The following is a 21,343-nucleotide window of genomic DNA, read 5'->3' as shown; positions in this document are numbered from 1 at the left end:
TCATATGTTGTCTAATTATTGCAATGTTTGAGCAAGTCCCGATGTTGTGAAAACTGCATGAATTGGAATGTAGCCACTTTACTTCTGTACGGTTGAAATTGCTAGTGCTGGAGGTGTGTACGATGACTTTGGAATTGATACAGGGGTGTGCCCTATCTTGATATCGTTTCAAGCGAGCTTTGCACTATGAACACTGTACGAGACAGGTTTAGCATGACTGGCGTTGTCATGCGGCTACAAAACTGATGTGTGGGAATGATTTCCAATGGGAACCTACTGACAGGTACTAGCCACGTAATTTCTTTATTTGTGAAAAACTGCATAACGTTGTTTATTGGCACTCCTGTTATGCAAAATTTAGACATTATCGCACGTTGCACACCTCTTATGACGGATTTATCGGAATATGATTGTTTTCTTATTAGCGGCCCTATAACGAGGGAGAAAGTAGAACAAATAATCGATCAATTATCTTCTTAATCAAAGTACCGTTTTGTCCTCATGAAATATCAGTGATTTTTATAAAACATATAAACACTCCTATTCTGCCTGAGCTCTTCACGATGGGGTTTTACGAGGAGCCCTTCAAATCCTTTTTTTTTAAAGGGCAGCCCTAATTACGAACAATACTGCTTGTGAAAAACTGCGCTAAATGGTAGGATATAAGCCCCTCGTGTTTGTGTATGTAGATTACAAAATTAGCGCCACAGTGTTATCAAATCGCACGCAATTTGGAGTATTTGTTTCTTAGCGGCCCTCACAGACGCGCAGTTTGCGAGACCTGCGTTCAAGCTAAGCTACATGCAGCACGTGCAATTCTTCACTCTCGCTCCTTCTCTCGTGATCAGCTTGCTTTGCTTCAGATCGACCTTGCGAAGGCAGTGTACCGTGTTCGTCACTCATTTCTGATTCTCTTCTAGGGCAAGCAATTGTTAGGTCTACTGTACCTCAAGAGGAACCAATTTTCGAACGTAACTGCTCAACTCGCTTAGTTGTTACTAATCATTTGACAAACCGTGTGCTTATCCGCACTTTATTGAAGTAAGACTGTCAATGTCAACGCTACTATTCATAATATATTTGGAGCTTCTATGTTTGAGTATTCTCTGTAACAATTATCTCACTTTCCTATCTGAAAGGGGCTACCAGAGTAGGCAGCTCCTTGCAACTCAGTCATGCCTTGTTGTCGCGTGTATCACACACCTCGGCGACTAGTCATGCTCGGCTGTATAGCCTGCACTTAGATGCATACTCAGGATTTTGGCTCACAACACCAACACTGCTGACACCAAATTTCCCGGATGACCGGGCCTTACGCTAACAGCATAGTAAAGATACGAATTAAGGAATTAGTCATTATGTGAGTAGTGAGGTGCGCATACGTTCACGAGGACATGAAAGGGAGCGCAGACCAGAGCTGTTGCGGTTACGCCATGTCCTTAAACGCATTGATTAACTGTCCCCTAACTTTTGTTGTATACATGATGTGTCCTTCCATCAGCTCTTTTTGCTATTTTTCGGAATGTGCAGGGACATAAGCGGCACGTCCCCATTTGATTCGTATATATTATGAAGTTGCTTAAGTGTGCGTTTCTGCTTAGTCCGGTCGCGTGATGTGATCTCCTCTCGGGCCCGCCTCTTCATCTTCTTGAATGAAGGTGAAGGTGAAGGTGAATGTGAAGTTGGTTCTGTAGCGCTTTCAGTTGGCGCTACAGAACCAACTTGCAGAGTGGCAGCAACGTTAATACTTGCTTGCTCCTAAAATGAAAGATCGTCAGGAGAGGCCCATCGAGAAGGATTCTGTAGATGGGGAGGCCATGCAGACCTTAATAATTTTGAGTGTATAGGTTGCACGAGCGGAACGAACTTAATATGCAGTAACAAGTTCCATCTATCTATACGCTTCTGCGTCAACTCACGTCGCCTAAACAAATACACGAGGAAAGACGTCTACCCCCTTCCGCGTATAGATGGTGCATTGGACTGCTCACAAAGTGCTGAACTCTTTTCTTCGCTCGATTTACGATCCGGCTACTGGCAGGTGCCCATGGCTGCGGAAGACTGATGCCGTTTTTTAACTCCGTATAACCGTTCATCGGCATGTAGCATTACAACATAGCGAATACCAAATCAAAAAAAAAAAAACGAGAAAAAAAAAACGTGTTTTGCGTAACTAGCCGATAGTGTGTCTGGCTCGTAACCTAGGGGTAGTGAGTTATTACCTAAAACCTAAAATTCTCAACATCTTGTTTTAAACATACACCCAAAGTTATTAAGGTCTGCATGGCCTCCCCATCTACAGAATCCTTCTCGATGGGCCTTTCCTGACAGTCTTTTATTTTTGGAGCAAGCAATTATTAATTTTGCTGCCACTCTGCAAGTTGGTTCCGTAGCGCAGGAGAGGCCCATCGAGAAGGATTCTGTAGATGGGGAGGCCATGCAGAGCCTAATAATTTTGGGTGGTAAGGTTGCACGAGCGGACCGAACTTAATCTGCAGTAACAAATTCTATGTATACTTTATTTTATTTTTAAATAACCTCTCAGCTTCATTTCTGCAGAAACATTCAAAAACATTACAGGCCTAAATAAGCTGTGCCGTACAGAATCACCGTCTCCGAAAAGCACAGTTACCGCATATACCACAAACGCTGAGGATGTTGTTACGTGACGGCAACCAGACGAAGATAGAATATAACGGATGATGAGAATATGATTCAATAATAGCTGCAGGCCCAGCGCGTGTGCTGCAACCGCTCCACTGTCGACTTCGTATTCCTTGTTCTTTACACAACCCGTGGCCACCGAAGTTTGTCCCGACCGCGGAATAGGAAGAATGTCGCTGTCGATAAGAGTCGAACTGTCGCAGAGATAATCTAATCGAAGAATTAAGTCATGGGTCAAGACGGCGGAGTGAACCGCAGTACTGCGGCCGGCAGCATAGAGGCGACAGGTACAAAGTCCACTGAGAGCAGGCATTTCGCCATCTGTGACAAGAAGCGTGTCTGGTGAAATCATTTTGCGGAGTCCACGGCGGTGTTTGCACTCATCACGGATACGTGCGCATTGGTGCCAGTGATGGTGCTCTCTGGAATATCATTGACGGTAGCGACCAGTTCGATCGGTCGACAAGAAAGTACAGTTGGTGATTTCCTGCAAGAAGCATGGATATATACATGGAGTGTCGCTTTGGGGAGGTATCCAGATCGAAGCTGGTGTACAGAGCAACATTTGGAAGACGAGGCTACGGCTTCGGGGAGTGAGAAACTGGGCATGATGAGTATACGGTGCTTCAAAAAATGGTGCAGGGGCTCGTGACAGGAAGCAACGGTGAAGTTCGAGGTGATAGCGAGAAGAGAAGCAAGCCGCTACGGCGAGGTGAAGACTATGGGCTGCGGTAGCGTCGGGTAATGTGTCCGATGAGAGAGAAAAAACGCAGCTTGGTCTGCCGTCCGCTGTTCAACACTCCGCTGGATTCCGCTAACGTGAAGGCGAGTGATATAGAGGACAGAATCTGGAGCGTCTAAGAGGGGCTTATGAGGTGGCCGCGTTGCCAATGACACACGCTGTCGGCGTGAGGCTCAAGTTATCTATATGAGCAGACATTGTACGGGGGCGTTTGTGGAACTGCACTTGCATAAAGGCCTCCCATTTAAGACATACAATACTTGTGACAGTGTATGTGAGTGCATGATCGCTGTCCGCAATGTCCTGGGAAACATGGCTCGTGGCGCTGTCAGTGTCGTGGCAAAGCGCCAAGACATTCTAAACGTGCGCGATGTGTAGCTCTCCGGGAAAGACTGGGCACACCACGAAAGTTGTTCTTCAGCTGCGATCGTCTGTATAACGGATTTTTCAATTAATCTGTCTGGTTGTTATTGCTGGTTTGTCATATCGGGGGCTCGTCATCATGTGTTTGGTACCATACTCTTACTGTGCGGATAATGTAAAATGTGGTCTTAACCAGCAGCAGGGTTGGCTCACGCCTGTTTTAGGTTCTGACGCGCTCGTATAACCTTAACCAGTCGTTGACATCCGATCCCTTGGTCTCATTGAAGGTGCTCAATTCACAGGGAGACATCATGGCAACTAATGAAGCGTTACCATGCTCCGGAATTCTTCGTAGCGTTTATGGTAGTTCCTGTCTGACGACCACTCAGAATCTCTGCAACGTGATCGTATACCCGGCGCTATTCCACAACGCGTGCTACTTTGCTAAAGACGCAGTGTCGACCTAAGCACAGCGCTTAGGTCAAGATCGAAAAATCCGCACAAAGCACAAAAGCAACGTGCATCGAGAGCGGGAACAAACGCCGCCGAAGTATTTCATTCGCTTTGTTGTCACTCCGATTATCCACAGCAATATGACTGAAACCAAAGAACACCGCAGCCTGCAAAGCCGTGAATGAAAATAATTCACCCCGCATATATACCGTGGGATATTATAACTGTGTACGGGCCCTTATTTAAAAGTGCGGTTTGTGCAGGCGGATTGCACAGCAAGGCTGGTATTTACGTGATAGAGTTCAGTAATTAAGCAATAATTAAGAAAAATTACTAACAATTTCTATTATTTTTTATGTTGTGCGCCAATATTAGGTTAACAAATTGATGGCCGTGGCCAGAAATGCTTAGTCAAGTTTTGAAATTTTCATTATTGACAACGCAGCTTGAAATATTTAACGTTAAAAAATACGCATTTTTTTGGCTCGTTTACCTTGCTTCACACAATACGCATTTTTTAAAATGCCATTGGTTTCTCTATATTGATATAAAAGCAGTGAGCTTAATTTACGCGACAATACCACGGCCAGCGACGCAGTTTTAGAAGTGTACATTGCAAGAATCAAGATTTAGGTTGCTTAAAATGAGTACTTTTGAGGGTAATTATTTCGAACTGCATTGCCGACAAACGAAATTTTAAAATATTGTCATCAACTTTACTGTTGACGGCCTTCGTTTTGTTATGTAATGTTGAGTTTTAGATGCGAAAATAAGAAGTGCATTAGTTAATTTTAGTTCATTGTTTTCTTAATCACTGAGCTCTATCACGTACATAATGCCCCCTTGCTTTACAATCTACCTGCAGAGAGTGCACTAACATATTTTGAGCATGGTTTAAAATTTTGTTCAATTGTATGCATAGGGGTTGGTATCAATGAACGAATCTTTGCACTCTTGTTTTATTACATAGGATAAGCAGTCACGTGGCATCGGTGGTGTTTTAGAGACTTACGCACGTCTAATTAGAGCACTCACCTTCCTGACCTCTGTGCCTCGACGCCGTTTTGTTTTGATTTGTTTCAATTTTCTTTTCTTTCCTGCGTGCTAACACACAGTAACTGAGGTCAAGGTCAGCAGGGTTGCTACAAGCGCGGACATTTATTTTGTGGGGGGAAACGAGAGCCTAAACAATACGTACGCAGTCGCATGGCGGCTCGGAGTTTCGACGCTGTAGTACTCAAAATCGCATAGATTATATAAGAACTCTGTATGTTTACTTTTGCTTTCTGTTATTCCTTTTTGTTTTAACGTATTGAAGCGGAAGAAAGACGTATACGTCTAGATAGCAATGGCGCGCAAAGTAGTTCTTGCTCTACGCCAGTCAAAAGTATTGTCAAGTCCACCTTTCATGAAGTCCTGTGTTTCCTCATTCCATCCATGTACCAATATCAAATGCTATAAAAGTTTTCCGCGGTGTAAAGGAGGCACCAGAATCACATAACATAAATCCTGGCCTGACGAAGTGCATGACTCTTTCCTCCATCTTACAGGAAGTACAGACCGATACTTGCCTCGTGGACTGCGGACGCAATGTCTGGCTCCCATCCGGTTGGACTAAGTGTCGCCATCCAAGCGCAAGCAAGAAGGTGCCTTGCGGCACTGTAGGAGTCCGCACAAGGTCTATCTTGTGAGTTCAGGGTCATAAAGAATGCTTGACGTTCCAAGTGCCTTTTCAATGTCTTCCCTTAGGAAAACCACTGAGAGTGGTCTTGAAGGCCCAATACAGGCATATTGAAGTTGGCCTGTATATATAGATTAACATCTGCTAACGGCATATACATTGTTTTCACAGCAAATTGGGCCTTACAAGCTCGAGAAAAGCAAAACATATTAGGCAAAATGTGAATTTAATATGTCGCCATCCGCGCCCTATTTCTCAAATGAGCGGCTTACGTCCAGGAATGTTTTTTTAATTATATAGGAGTGGATAGACGACGACGCCGTTCACTTTAAAATGGTCTTCATTGAGCCTCTCCCTCCCCTTCCCCCTCCTCCACCTCTTTTTTTTTTTTCATAGACACCATTAGTTTGAATTGGGTGGTGAAATAGTTGTTGAGTGTTCTTTTTTTTCCCGTAAAATCTTTATTTACGAAACAAACATAAGCACACCCAAAATTTTAGTAGACCAGAGCTTCCCTCGGAAAGGTAGTTGGACCCCATGTCCCCATCAGGTAACGCGTATGTATAAAGTGAAGAAAAAAAAAAGAATCAGTTCCAGTCCGTAGGGATGCTGGAATCAACCCGATAAAGCGCTTTAATGAGACAACGTCCTATAGTTGCTGCTTTAAATTCCTCGGTTTGTTTCATATCGATGCCGACACTCCACGGGCACCGTGTGGCATCTGGTATCCGGACTCGTTTTTTTTTTTTAGTCAGGAGGTAATGCTTATCTGAAAACAGCTCTGACTGTGCCCCTTCCTGGGCACTGCCTCTAAACAATGAGCCAACTATTTGTGGAGATCGCGCAGAACCAGCACCAGCTCAAACGGCGACATCTGAACTGTATTCTACATCTCCAGTGGTTGAAGCAAGTTCAGCTCCTTCGCAAAGCAACGAACAGGCGCAGACGGCCGCTGAGGGTAGACTCTTTATTTATGACAGAGAATGTTAGCTTATGGGCCCGAGAGAAGAAAGAGAGAGAGAAAAGTGCTGATGATGATAGCACTAGCTGTATGGAAAGCGAAATCGAAACTTCTGCGTGATACAACGCTCCCTACCAGACATATTTGCCTTTCATGATGAGAACGCAGCTCAATTTGTAATCACTGTGTGAAAAAGAATTCATGCAAAGTTCACAATCATTGAACGAATAGAAAAAAAAGTGCAAATTTAGGAATAGCTTCTTTTGGCGACTCGTTCGATGTTCCCATGCACATTTGCTTCAAAGTACGCGTGCCCGTTCATGCACTAAACGAGTGGAAGATTTAGAGCATCGCGCAGGAATGATCAGCAGGGAAAGAAACGACCGGCTTCATATTTATTCATTGGCACTAAACAAATCACATAGAGGATGTGTGGAAATGTTTGCTTTTTTTCATGTGCTGGATAATGTTAAGAAACATAATACCGCGTGACTGATAATTATTTTTCACTGGGGAGAGTATTTCAATTCGACAGCGCCCACCTCTTCATTCAGAATTGAAGACGTTTTTATTGAAATTCGGGTGAGACTACAGCCAAAGAAGTCATAAGGAATGAGAACGTCTATTTGATTCATAAGATTTGCACTTGCTTCAATCCTCCTTCTCAACAACCAGAATTGATATGCCTACGACAAGAGAATTGTAACGTTCATTTGTGGTCAAAAATATTAGGTATGCTTCGAGGTATCATCTTTGCCTTGCTGTCAAATTATGCAATGACTGTATTTTGCAGTTCAAAAACGCAGAATGCTAAACAGTGAAGTGCTACAAAGCGTATCTTAGTTCTTTCATATCCTTCAGGATTTGTTCACAGTGCATTTTAACGTTTACGTATGAAGCCACTCTGTTTCTCAACACCTGCGCAGATGCATGTCCGTGTTTAACGGCGACCCACACGAAGAGCTGGCTGAGGAAGAGTGCGACCCTCTGCAGAAACCCCACAGCAGCGAGGAGTGCAAGATTCACTGCCCGGGAGAATGCGTGGTCTCCGAGTGGTCCGAATGGTCGCCCTGCCTGGTGAGAGCTTGACTGATGAGCAGCCGCCGAAGCATTCATCGATTTTGTGGAATGAGCAAGGCTGCTAGGTCGATATGTTTTATCGGTAGAGTTATACTCATAAACAACTGCCACAAAATTATCTCATTAATTTCTAACACAACAAAATTTATTTCAGTTTACTTCATAGACATCACTTTAACGTCCACCTGATATCCTGTGAAACCAGCGCGGAGAGTACAGGTACAAGCAAGGATTGAATAACTTTCGAAATTATTCAAGCATCTTTTTTTCAACTTTTTTGAGGAAACAGGTTCACCAACACACAGTATCTTTAGAATATGACCGCATCTATTTTAGCACATACATTTATTTTTCCCCTTTCCTTCACTCCTTTTCGCCGCATATCCATCGTTATATAGCTATAGAAATCTACTAACCAAGCTTATAAGATTAATCGACATGCGTACGATAGAATTATCTTCTTTGATAAGTGACACACAAGTTCATAACTGATCCATTCAAGCTGCTGAACTCAGCCATCTGGATCACCTTTTCGGGTGCATGTTATCTGCATCAATTACTAGCAGAAGTGCAGATCCCTGTGTTCTTTCCGCGATGCTAATAAGCACCCCCAACTGGCGAGGCTGCAGCGTGCGAGAGGCGCAAATTGTACAACGCGTACTAATAAAATCTGCAAGCGTGTGGCAACGGCTGCATGAGAGGAGGCCATTGGGCTCACGCCAACCTTATAACCGAGGCGTAATAAACTTTATCTGCGAGAGATTTTGCGAGAAAACAAAGCCATGGTCTAGGGGCTCGCCAACTCCTCATCAGTTTGCATGCAAAGTTCACCCGGAAACGGATATTGCATGCCGCTTTCAGGCCGCTTATTCATGTAATACGATGGAGAACATGCAGCTTCGTCTTCGTGGGCTCACCGGTCTCGTAAGTGTACGTAGGCATCAAATAGAGTAGGCATACCTGTTGCATGGCTGTGAGGCATAACATTTTATTAACGAAGAAATTTGCTCTGTTTGAAAATAAATACATCGTGCTAGCACAGTCCTCTGAGATGAAGGGCCGTTGAATACAAGCGGCGCTATTACCTGCGCGTAGTGCATGGTGCAAATGCTATAGTGATAACCTGCCTAAATCGAGGGGCACCGAGGTGAGCGATAAGGGGACTATTTGCGAAGCGATTTACTAATCGTAGGCAACGACAGGGCGCGTATTGTATATATACGTCGTGTCGCCTGCCGCGGTCGCTTGGTTGAAGCCGCGCGTTCTACCACGCCAACCGGCCGGAAATGCAGGCGTCGACAGGCGTGCTTTGTAGGAAGGCAGAGGAGATGGAAAAATGGATGAACTCATCTTACTCCTTGGATAGTCGCGACTGCAGCCTAAAGAATATGCATGCTTGCTTTGCGGGGAAAAGCGCATATAGCGATTAGCATAGCTGGTATATATGTCGGAAGTACGTGGTTTTAGTCATACCTTCATCCACGTCCAGTCTGTCTTGAATCTATCTTGAAGGCTCAAAAATCGACTGGATACGCGGACATATCTATGTATACTTCGTTCACAAATTGGCAAAAAAATGCAATTCAGTTTCTGCCCTTTCAGTGGTGTTGTGAATTGCAAAGCGCATAATACTCATTTCTATTCTCCCTACCCCCCATATTCCACTGCCAGAGATTAAGGTGTGGTGAGTGTCTGGCCATGATGAACGCAAGGTTCTTCGCAGTCGTTGGGGTAGGCTCCGGGATGGATATATACTTTCACTTGTATGTCATTCATTTTGAGTGTAAGTAACCACCCTACTGAAAAAATTGTATGAGGCAATAACCTCACATTTTCTCACACAGTCTCACTCAATTCACGTAAGAAATCACATACAAGTTGCATATAATTGTGTAAGATCTTATAGTTGCTTGTACATTCGCATAAATTATGGAAGAGCTTTTGTGATAATGATGTGCACCGTATGAGAGTCTATGTGAGATTGTGTGAGGTTATTGCCCCGTAGAACTTTTCGCTTTTCAGTAGGGCACCGAGAAATCAGACACTGCGGCTTTCCTTTCTCTCAAACTCAAACCAACTACAAACATTTAACACTTTGCGAAACACTGGGCCAGCCTCTGAATGCCAAAATATTAAATAATTAAAGGGGGTGTTAAAGGTGTTATCGCTGCTGCGGTTAATTTAAAACATGAGCATCCTCTTATTTTCTTTTTCTCACACGATGGGCGACTCACTTCTTGGTTTTAAAGTTTAGTTTCGCCCTCAATATTACTGGTGGAATGGAGTAAGTCATGTGCCGGTGGCATACATCCGCCTTGCGATGTGTAATCGGTTTTCACAAGCCCGTATAATATCGCAATCACCAAATTTGAGAAACAATTTTAATATGTCAAAATTGCACTAAACTTTGGTCCAACCACCTACGTAAGCTGGTTTTCAAATATTTTTATTCAAGGCTTAATTACGGTCTCTTAGTTTGAGCCTCTACGACACAAACCAATTTACAAAAATTCACGTTTTGCAAAAAAAAAGAGAACGTTTTTGCGAATTCTTACGGATGAACCTAGGTATTATGCCCTTATTTCGCCGGTGCAACGACAGATATATATAATTAATTTTTCTGCTGTTTTTACGCTCTTGAGGACGTGCAACTTTCGAGCGTCTCAAAGGGTGTCGCTTCGCGTCTCAAATGTGCATGCTAAATGGGGGCCAAGTCAGCTCGGGAAAACGTTTCGAAGCTCGTGAGCGCGCTCACCTAAAAGATATAAACTAGGTTTGGTATACAAGAACGACTTAAGATACAGACCCCAAAGGTACAAAGAGGATGAGGACAGAAAACTTGTTTGTTCGTTTGTTTGTTTGTTTGTTTGTTTGTTTGTTTGTTTGTTTGTTTGTTTGTTCCTTCGTTCGTTTACAAAAACCTAACTCCGCAGTTTAAAACAATGTAGACGGCTTTTTCATAGTACACTACTTTCTCTTCTTGGCCAAAAGTTAGAGTAATTGCCCATAGGAACGATCTGGCCTCTGCAATAGCAAGAAGGGGTTGCGCGTCAGCGAAGTGGAGTAGAAGATTGGCTTTATTCAGAAATATCGGCAAAGAACTACAAATTGAATTCTGTGTGCTTTGCGGTTCTTGTTTGATTGTACTCTTTATCTGAAAAGGTCGTAACGATCTGATATCACAACATGTTATGTTTATTTCAAATTCCGAAGCCTCGATCTATGCTCTTTTTTTTTTTTTTTAAACGAGAACTGTATCCCCTTAGAGCAGGGGACCTAAGACAGCTGAAGTTATCAGTTTTATTTGAAAAGTGTTTATTTCTTCATTTCTTCTCAATTCAGGACCCGACAACTGAAGCAAACATCACTGAGCGTAGGCGAACACGCCTAGTGCTTCGCTCCCACAGGCACGGCAAGCATTGTCCGTACCACTTGGAAGAGACCGACGTGTGTCTCCGGCATCACTGGGAGCTGGGCGGCCAGACGTCGTGTAACGTGACCAGTGACTCACCCTGTGGAGAAGGGACGTCCAGAACTCCGCTGTATTGCATCAGGGATTCGGATGGTCTGCGCGTGGACTACAGCTACTGTGATCCCGTGAGTGTGGTAACAGGCCGGATCGCTTATTTCAGCGGTACTCGTTTTTTTCTCTCCTTTCTCCGCTATATAGGATGTAGCGACTCTCGAAGGAAGCAATTCTCAGTGCGTATATGTATAAATGGTGTCCCAGCCAAATCTACACAATGACAAAAACATATTTAAAGGCAAGTGAGGGACATCAGTTGCATGCAGCTTCCAGCCGTATTTCGCACCACAAGAAATACTTGCGCTGCAATTAATTAAAATCTTAAGTTCATTTTCATAACTTACTAAATATTGAATTTAGGCAATACATTGAATTTGAAACATTTGAGAGCACGTGCAGAGGTCCCCAATATATCATTTGTGATAAGAAAAAGTCACGTTTACCGTATTGAGTGTTAATGAAAGCCCGCGAAATAGCAAGAACAAAAAGAAGAAATAAAGAAAAGGCATGAAGAGCGCATGCGCCACGATTGTGCCCCTCTCAATTGTGGTTTGAGTAAATGAAATCAGCTGTGAACATGATTGTATTGGCTCTGTGGTCCTTTTGCAGCGGCAGGCATATATTTCTGCGGTCATTTTTTTTTTTCACTTGCGTCAGCAAAATGGCGTACGTGGCCCTTGTTAGGATTGGGTCGCGAGTTCCTGGGTAGCGTACCGCTGCCACCAGTTATGATGTTCGTGGCTCGCGTGCTCAGCCCACCGCTGACGCCAGTTGTTACATGCGGCGCGCGGCCCCTCGGTAGCGTTGGCCTGGCGGCTCCGTGGACGGCGGACGGCATCAACGGTTTCAGCAAAGACGAGGCGTCTTCCAACGAAACAACCTTTACTGCAACATTATGAAGAAACGGGCAGTGAAGCTGACCCGGAGAGAATACAGACACGTTCACACAGCTGGTGTCTAGCGTCGTCTCAACGGCGCGTCAAAGCAGTCTCTATCTCAGCGGAGTCGGCCGCTGCTTTTTATAGGTTTTCCAGTTCACAGGGAAAGGGAGAAAGCCCTGCATGATCAGACACGGCGATGACTCAATCGCAGGTGGTCCGAACGCATCTCCTCCACCTCCTGCAGACGGGCGAGGGCGGCGCACTCTCTCACGAGCTCCAGGCTTGGCCCGCGTTTACACACACACGCACGCTCACACATTTGGCGCGTGGCAGGATCACGTTGAGACTTGTCCGCAGGAGGAAGCGTTGCGCGGCCGATGAACGGCGCCGAAATGGCCGATCCGCTCGTGGTTCTGCCTGTTGCTATGCGGTGGCCGCGTCAGCTGTCCCACTTGTCGGTGGGGAAACGTAACACCCTGTAAGTTGCACCAAGAGTGCCGAGCGCACAGCAACCATTATCAACGTAGCGGCCTACCATGGCAATGGAATTAGTTACGGTCGAAACCGATTTTGTTCACTCAAAACATGATTGAGAATAGAACAATCGTGGAACCCGGATTCATTAGTACCCTGCCTTTTTTTTATTTATTTATTTAATGGACCATCTTTAGAGTTCGGAAAAAAATACACGTCATTTTTTCCTTATTGCTTACAATGAAATGGCGATTCTGAAAATTCCATCCAGCTTTTCAAGTCCCATAACCCCTATTTAAACTCTGAATTGAATAGTTACTGATTTAGAAAAAGAAAATATCCTATAAAGTCATTCATTAGATGCAAAACAAGAAGTGGCAGGGGTGCTCAAGAGGCCTGGCAGCAGTGTTCAATTTGGTTCCAGCCGATCTCAATTTTTTTTTCTTAGGGTCAAGTTGCCTGGAATACCCGGTATACATGTTTGTTAACTTTAAAAAGCCAGTAGTCTGTAAGGCAAGGGAAACTATCGCGGATTTGTTTTGTCTTCTGTTGACATGAATTAGCACTGTAATCATTGATGGGAACACCGGACGCAATATAAGGAAGTCGTATGTTTGAATCCCATCAATGAGGTGTTTTTCGTCTAATTATTTAGTTAGTGACAATTTATCAATTATATGATTAGGAAGCTAATTCACGTCAAGAGCGCAAGCTTTTAAAGAACAATCCCCTACGCTCTCATTGGCCTCAAAGACTGCTGGCTTGTTTCCCTTTTGTACCTGTGCCTCCTACCGAGCTCTTCCTTTTTCTAAATGCATCTGCTCTCTCTCTCTCTCTCTTTATATATATATATATATATATATATATATATATATATATATATATATATATATATATATTGCAGGCATGTAATTATTATACATAAATAAACCAGATCGGTTTATGCACTACTGGCATACTTTAGATAAAATGGTATTGGTGCCTTGACGACCTCGTATGTGGGAACGTTAGGTCTTACAAAATTGGGCGCTAACTTCAGGGAAAAATTTGTGCTCGACAAACAAACAAGTGTTGAAACCAGTTATTTTTTAGTGGCTACAAGCATTGCATTTTTACAAGCGCAGCTGTCTTCATTTGAACGCTTAATACTATCTAAGAAACACTACTGGCGACGCCAGCCACAATACTGTTTTGTAATTGGGCAATGTGAATTGTGCTACAGCGCCATTCATCTTCCGACTCCTCAGCACAGCTAACTTCCTTTATAGTGACTCTGTCACCTACTCATTTCAGAGTAAGTGAGCCCCTGCGCAGGAGAAACAACCTTTCTATTCCTGTTTTGTTTCATTCACTTGTTCATTCCGCGTAAAGTACCGCAAAAGAATGCGGTTGTCGTTTTCTGTTGCTATGAATTAATGCTCTTTGAGAAACGTTTAGAGCCCAGAAGGTCCGCTTTTAAATCGTTAAGTGGAGCTCTTGTAGCAATCATGGAAGTTGTTTCCCTTGTAGATGGTAGGACGAAAAGTGGATGGTATGACAAAAAAATAATCTTACCTGTAGAAACTTTCGATCGCTGGGAATGCATTACGAACAACACATTCTAAAAACTAAGAAGCACATAAGAGAGTAAACAATTAGTTGGTGATTTAACTTTGGTTAACCCTGGAGGGAAGTGAAAGCTACAGGTAAAGCCCGTTCTTCACCTGTCTCTTCGGCACACCGCCTTTTCAGGGCCTCATTCCGACGTGCCTTCGCGTTCCGACGCGTTACTGTAACAGGACATTCGTCCTTCTCTATCTCGCGCAGTGTTGTAACCTAGGCAGAAGCCCGGGGGCTCCTATTTGTACACGTATCGCCCCTCTAGCGCCCTGTACTTCCAAGTCACACTGACGTTACCTCGCGTGACCTTGACCTTGACAGTGGTCACTGGGCGCTTGGTGGCCTACTGCCCCAAAGTCACATGGCGACCACCAGGTCACGTGACCTTGACCTTGACAGTGATCACGAGCCACTTGGTAGCTTACGTGACTGAGTCCCAGTCACATGGGTACCACCAGGCTTAACACTAAAGTTTGACCTCTAAATCTCGGTCAAGGTGAAATGCGTGCATACCCGACGTCACATCACGTGACCTTGATCTTGACAGTGGTCATGGGCTACTGGTGGCCTACGTGACTATGCTCCAAAGACACATGGCGACCACCAGGTCACGTGACCTTGACATTGGCAGTGTTGTCACAAGCCACTTGGTTCCCTATGTGACTATGCCCCAAAGTCACATAGCGACCACCAGGCTTTACACAGAAGTTTGACCTATAAACCTCCCTCAAGGTGAAAACAGTGCATACCCGACGGCTCAAACTACCTGGCGTAGTGAATCTTTTGCTTCAATAGGAGTTAGAGTGTCCTCTAGTGCACACCGTTGTAAGGGCGCGGCATTATCTCCAGGCTCTGGGGTTGACTTTCATCGCTATAAATATTGCATATTTATTGCCAGCAAATTCAGTTGATTTGGACTTAAAAACATGATAAACTCTAACAATTAGCAAGATTTTAACTAAAGCTTTAATTTCTCCTAATTGCTAACTCCAGAACGTTTTGTGCGGCCGTTAAAAGTATCCTGTCATTGCAAAGTGTGTGAAATAAATATGACTTGAGGAGGGAATGTGCCTCTGTTGCCAGTAGACTAGCATTATTTATATTTAGGGGTCACAATCCGCCCCAGAGTTCGAACAAAATACCGTGCCCTTTAGGGAGGGCACGAAAGAACATGCGGCTCCCCTTTGCTCCCTGATGTCATTTGTGTTTAGACTGTACGGCGTGGCTGAGATGCAAAACCCCTGGGCTCTTAAATTTTGACAAAGACTGTAAGGCTTTTTTCAAGAATTTTAGTCGCTAATATTCGGCTGAGCGTGACATCACATCCACTATTAAAACTAAACCATATATTATTGGCGCTCATGCACGAACCTCCCTGCATTAGAAAAGTTTACTTGCTAGTTCAGCTTCAAACACTGCATTTTGCCTAAATGCCGACAATTAGGAGCATTCAGTATTTTATTTTTTTCTTTGCGAAGCCATTCCTGTATGTGTCTCTTTTCGTTTGTTTACTGTGCAGCTGTTAAACCCACAATGCTGTATTATTTGCGCTTTGCAGAAAACGAAGCCTTCAAACGATACGCTCGAGAGGAAGTGCAACGTCTCTTGTCCCATCGACTGCGAGGTGTCAGAATGGTCAGAATGGGACCAAACAGAATGCCAGACCTGCGACACGTTTGGTGAGAAAGCTTCCCTTATTTAGTGCCGTCTGTGAAAAGGATAAAAACGAGGGACTTGAAGGTTGTAGCCCTTGACCTTGACGGAGGCTGGTACGATCCCTTTTCTGGTACAGCAGAAAGGCAAAAGCTCATAAACAGCCACTTCTCATGCGAATGTTTCAATGTCATAAAATTTCAGCGAGGATTGTGAAGATAAAACTTCGCCTATGCGTTGATATTCAAGCTAAAACTGTAAGCACCTCTAGTGGTTAGCCGTCTATTGTAATGGGTGCAATTTTACGAGTGGGTCTCGGTGGTCGGTGTTTCAAGCGTTTCCTTTTTTTTTCTGTTTTCGTTACGCTAATTTGTGCTTCGTCGTCACATCTTGACCGAAGAAGTGACGTGAAAAAGAATGCTTGACGAGAAAGTAGCGGAAACGTCTGCGGGCACAAAGCATAAGTTAGGGACATCAATCGGCTGTGTGGTGGCGACGTAGGCTTTTGAGAAGCCTACGCAAGGGAAGTGTCCAGAAGTACGACAAGGGTTTTAACTCGCTATCCTTGAATCTGAGAATGTTCAAAGCAAGCCCTGCTGACATGTAGCAATTATAGCAGGTAAGTATAATGATAGTAGGTAATTGTAATAGGAATCTAAGCATTACAAGTGCTAAACAAAGCTTGGGATGGCAAGAGTTGCGTCATAGGAGAAAATGCCTCCGCTTTAAGTTATTACATAATATATTTCAAGATTGCACTGGTATCACAAAAATTACTTTCAGCCCCCAAGCTATGTATCGCAAAGAATAAACCACCCGAAAAATATCCGGCCATTTCAATGCAAAACTAAATATTTTAAACATCCTTTCTTTCCCAGAACGGTGGAGGAGTGGAATAATCTGCCAGTTTGTGTGGCTTCTGTTTTATGTAATGACAATTTCTTTTTAGCACTGAATGCTTAAGATTTTATTTGCTTTGTAGTCCCCTTTCTTGTTATTTATTTTAAAGCAATATACTAAAGCTTAGCTGTGCTGTGTGCCGCAAAATTGAGGAGAAAAGTGTGCACTATTGTCATGCGTTGTCAAGAGGAACTGTGCTGCATGTACGATTTTATTTTGATTAGATATATCCCGTCCTACTGTAATGTCTAACGGCGCTGTGGGATATACATAAATAAATAAAACTTTCAATTTGGTCGAGAGAGCCGTTTCGTCCCAACCGCATGGGCTTGCGCGGGGTATACAGACAGCCCAGAACGATTGCAGAGTGACAGCGTTACTGCAGTATTTGACATTGGTCTACAGTTTTGTGAAACGCATAATCAGATGTCAGAATCGGAAGTAAGATAGCCCTGTAAAGAAAATATTGAGGAGAGTGTAATCATGCTCGGAGCCCTGGGATTGCGATTCAGATTCGCTACCGCCATACCTTCGAGGTATGTTCAATGGACTTATCTAAAGGAAAACCTTGTACATCTTGTGATGAATAAATATATGTTTTCTCTGCTTATTCAGGGCGGCAGAAGGCGCTAGCGGCAGTAGTAATGTATGAAAAGTGCCTGCTGCCCAATTGTCATTGAGTCCTAGTGTAAGGTGGGCCATTCGAAGATGAGAGTTCTGCTTAGGGATGCTTTTCCGAAGAACGGGCGTCCTCCGACTGACTGAGGAGACACCAGCATTCCCAGCTCTCTGCATTAAGCTTTTCGTCGACGAGTAAGTTGTGTGTGCGTTAAGCACTGTTTCTCATATGGGGTCCCACGGACGCCAGGGGTCCACGAATCCCCCGCTCGCACATTCAAAAGCTGAAAAAAGAAATGTCGCGTGATAATTCTTCCTTCGCTAGACGCAGTTGTGCAAGTTAGAAAGCACGGGACCTAAAAGCCGACTTTAGTTTCACAAAGCGAAAGAAATGCGAGAAAGCGCACGCGAGAGAGAGGGAGAGCGAGCATCTACGACGTTTGTTGATGCCAGCATCGGTGAAACTCGAGCTTTGGCTGCACTAATAGACCAGACTGCAATGAATGCGTCTCAAAATTTCGAAGAGCGAGCGGCGCGGTGTTGGAGGAGTCGAATCTCTAGTGGCATTCCTAGCGGCGTCGCCAACGCGTCGCCTCTTCCCCACGTCCACCGCCGGCCGTAGTGCGTTGGCTTATCAAGTATGCGTTTTTAGAGCTCAGTTTATCCTCGAATCAGTCCCTATTTTGAGACCTGCTCATGGTACCCTGGCAGCAGTCCGCACAAACTCACCATATTCGAAAGTGCATTACATCTTCCCTCAGCGTAGAACCATTTTCCGGAATCCGGGGCACGGTATTTAAAGCCTAAAAATGCAGCACTTTTCATAGCACCCAATCGTGATAACTTTACCAGACCACTGGTTCACAGTTTATGTGGCACACCTCCCTGGTATTTGTAAGGTACGCAACCCATATCCTGAGGTTTCCTGCGACGCCGGACAACTTTCACTGTGTTCCATAAAACTGCCCTCGCTACTAGAAGCCAAGCAAAAACAAAGCAACCGAAGCATTCCCACGCTTTATTCGGCTTCCCCGTATACTTTGACCATGTCGTCTCCCCGAACTCAAGAAATTATCAGGTTTAACAGGCTAGTCGCCGTCAATAAACAATTTTCTGTGTCCTGTCTTACCAGCAGTGCTGTCCTTCTTGATGCGCCACTTTCCTCAGACTGATTGTCGTTCGTGTCTATGGGCGTTAGGGCCGCCTCCATTCTGGTTGATGGCGTTTCCCTTCCCTCGACCACGGTAGCTCATTTCATAAAATCTCCTGACGGATGTGCTCTCAGGCATTTCTTGGGACATTGTGTATCCTACCTAATTAGTCATATCCCGCTGTTGAACACTGGTCACTACAGTTGACATCCGTCAAGTAAGTGCCTGAACTGTCCGTCCAGCGGTGGTTCTTCCTCACCAGACGGGCTTACGTCGCGAGGTTGCGGCGCATTTGGTAGCACTTAGCTCGCGAGACCGCCAACTTCTTTTCGTATTGGTGATTGGAAATCTTCCACCCTCTTTGAAGCCGAGCGCTGCCCCTTGAAGAAATTGGGGCCATAAGCGGACCAACCGAAGGTGTCGCTCAAGCCGAAGCAGAAAACCGAGTTAACTTCATCTCGAATTCTTCGTCAAGAAAGATTCAAAAGAGTGTGGCAGACACCACGTATGAGCTGTCTTGCAAGGGCGACAAGATTAGGGCGAGGAGCGTGTTTTTAAACTTCTTGAAAACTTTGTCGCTTCAGAGCACCTTTGGTATCACTTTAAAGATTCATCAATTTTTTTTTTTTCTCGAACTCTCTATCGTAGTTGTCTGCGGTCCTCTTTATGGTGAAAGGTTTTATGGTTCTTGAGACTGCCGTAAAAAATGCAAAGTGTAGGGCCCACAGGGCACCTAGTAACACTGTTTTCTTTTCGCAGGCGACCAAATCAGACACCGAGAAGTCACTCAGAATGCCACCGAGAGCGGACGGCCTTGTCCACGAAGCTTGACGCAAAAGAAGCCTTGTCCTTTTAGGCCTTGCTACTATTGGAGAATCGGCGAATGGTCGCAATGCGATCTGAATGTACGTCGGTCTACCTTCATCATTATTGTTACAATCGAAAGCGCGCTAGTAATTGCCTGCTGGTGCATTGGAGGCGATATTTTGTAGGCAAAATTAGGACATCTTCACAGAAGCACATTACCAAAAAGACTACTGAGATTTCAGACCAGAGTGACGTGCCTTATGACAGGATTTATTGTGGTTTGTTTAAGTCGTTGTTTTTTGTTTTGCGAGATGACATAAAATTTGCAATATTTCATGCCATCTGCTCGGTACACTTGACATGATATGCAGGGCGTCGAGGGGTAACGAAGCCATTGTCATGTTGTTATCCTCATGTCCCCTCAAAATTGACGCTGTGCCGAGTTGGAGAAAATGTAGCTACCAGGAAGTTATTGCTTTCAGTTATTTTAGACTTTCCATCATAAAATTATGTCATTACTAACATGGGACGCAAAACTGTACAAACCCTATTTTTGTTCTATTCGATACAACTTCCCATCTGTGTCAGTCAGAACCCAGATAATAGTGTGTCTTCTGTATTGTTACGACCAAGCATCCGCATTTGCGCGCTCTATTGTTCGCCTGTGGGCATGGAAAAGTTTTGTGAATATGTGGTGATGGTCCATTGGCTCTAAGTGAGCCTGTTTCCAGGAATCCTGTTTTGTAAGCATGTTTTGCTTTGTGGACAACCTGCAAATGCCAAATTGGCCCTGTCAAGAGAACGTCTGGAAAAACACAAAGAAACGTCCCCCTGCGGGAAATAGCAGGAAGTGCTTTCTTTTGTTCACCCTTCCAGTCGAGAAGTGCTATCCTCCAGTGATGAATGCCTCCTATCCAAAGGAGACGACAGAGTGACATGTCCGCTGACGTGCAGGACAAGAGAAGAGCATGACTCATACGGCCATTAAGTGATTTCCCGGGAATGCAGGAAAGATTTGCAATTGTCGAAAAGGGACCATGTTGGGAGCCCTATGCGGCGCCACGTGCACTCGGGTTTCTGAGAAGTAAAACCCCCAGAACCAGCCTGTGGTTTCTTTGCTGAAGAATAGAAATGTACCTCCTCTCCTCGCCGTTCCCAAGCTTTTCCCGCCAACAAGTGATCACGCCCAACGAATGAATGCCGGACCAGTCAGTGCTTCAGACCATCAGTGCAGTGATGTGTTCGATTGGATGCCGATACCTGAGGGGCGTGCCCTGGATTTGGTTGGTCAGCATCTTCAGAGAGGGGTTGGACATAGGGGGTTTTTAAGGACGCTGCAGAGCACGAAATGTCGCTCTGGGCCCTGGGTAAACGGCTCATCCAGTCGCTTCTCGCTATGAACTCTTAACGCTTGTCAATTTGCTGATGTACCCTTCTTCTTCATGTAAATATTCTTGTAAATACGTTTTCTCAAAGTGCCAGTAAACCTGCTTGTACATATTTTACCAACTTCGAAGCTTCAGTCCTTCTTCAACCCGGAGTCTCTGCACGCTACCAAGTGAAGGCCGGGTCGCCATAGCCCCAGCGTCACGACAACTGGTGATCAGCGGTGGGATCTGAATCTGCAAGCACGACAACTGGTGGCAGCGGTGGGATCTGAATCTACAAGCCACAACATCTGGTGATTGGAGGTGGATCTGAAGCTACAAGCCACAACACCTTGTGATCGGAGGTGGCATCTCAAGCAACAAGCAGGAGCAACAATCGGCCAACAAGAGGGCAGCTCGGAA

The 21,343-nt window shown here is 44.6% G+C and overlaps 1 protein-coding gene across 1 annotated transcript in view; it reads left to right on the top strand.

Annotated features, from left to right (window-relative positions):
- Nucleotides 1-21,343, top strand: part of LOC146186004 (thrombospondin type-1 domain-containing protein 7A-like) — a 330,413-nt gene that overhangs the window by 118,536 nt on the left and 190,534 nt on the right. Inside the window, exons 17-21 of the mRNA XM_084606943.1 lie at nt 5,773-5,909; nt 7,791-7,941; nt 11,287-11,541; nt 15,983-16,103; nt 19,506-19,651. Of these exons, the coding sequence (XP_084463069.1) occupies nt 5,773-5,909; nt 7,791-7,941; nt 11,287-11,541; nt 15,983-16,103; nt 19,506-19,651 (810 nt within the window). The remainder of the gene's footprint in view (nt 1-5,772; nt 5,910-7,790; nt 7,942-11,286; nt 11,542-15,982; nt 16,104-19,505; nt 19,652-21,343) is intronic.

Source organism: Amblyomma maculatum, chromosome 6 (genome assembly GCF_055883805.1).
Source record: "Amblyomma maculatum isolate TAMU_Amacu chromosome 6, ASM5588380v1, whole genome shotgun sequence".
In the NCBI taxonomy this organism is placed as follows: Eukaryota; Metazoa; Arthropoda; class Arachnida; order Ixodida; family Ixodidae; genus Amblyomma; species Amblyomma maculatum.
This window is presented reverse-complemented; position numbering and strand designations above follow the sequence as displayed.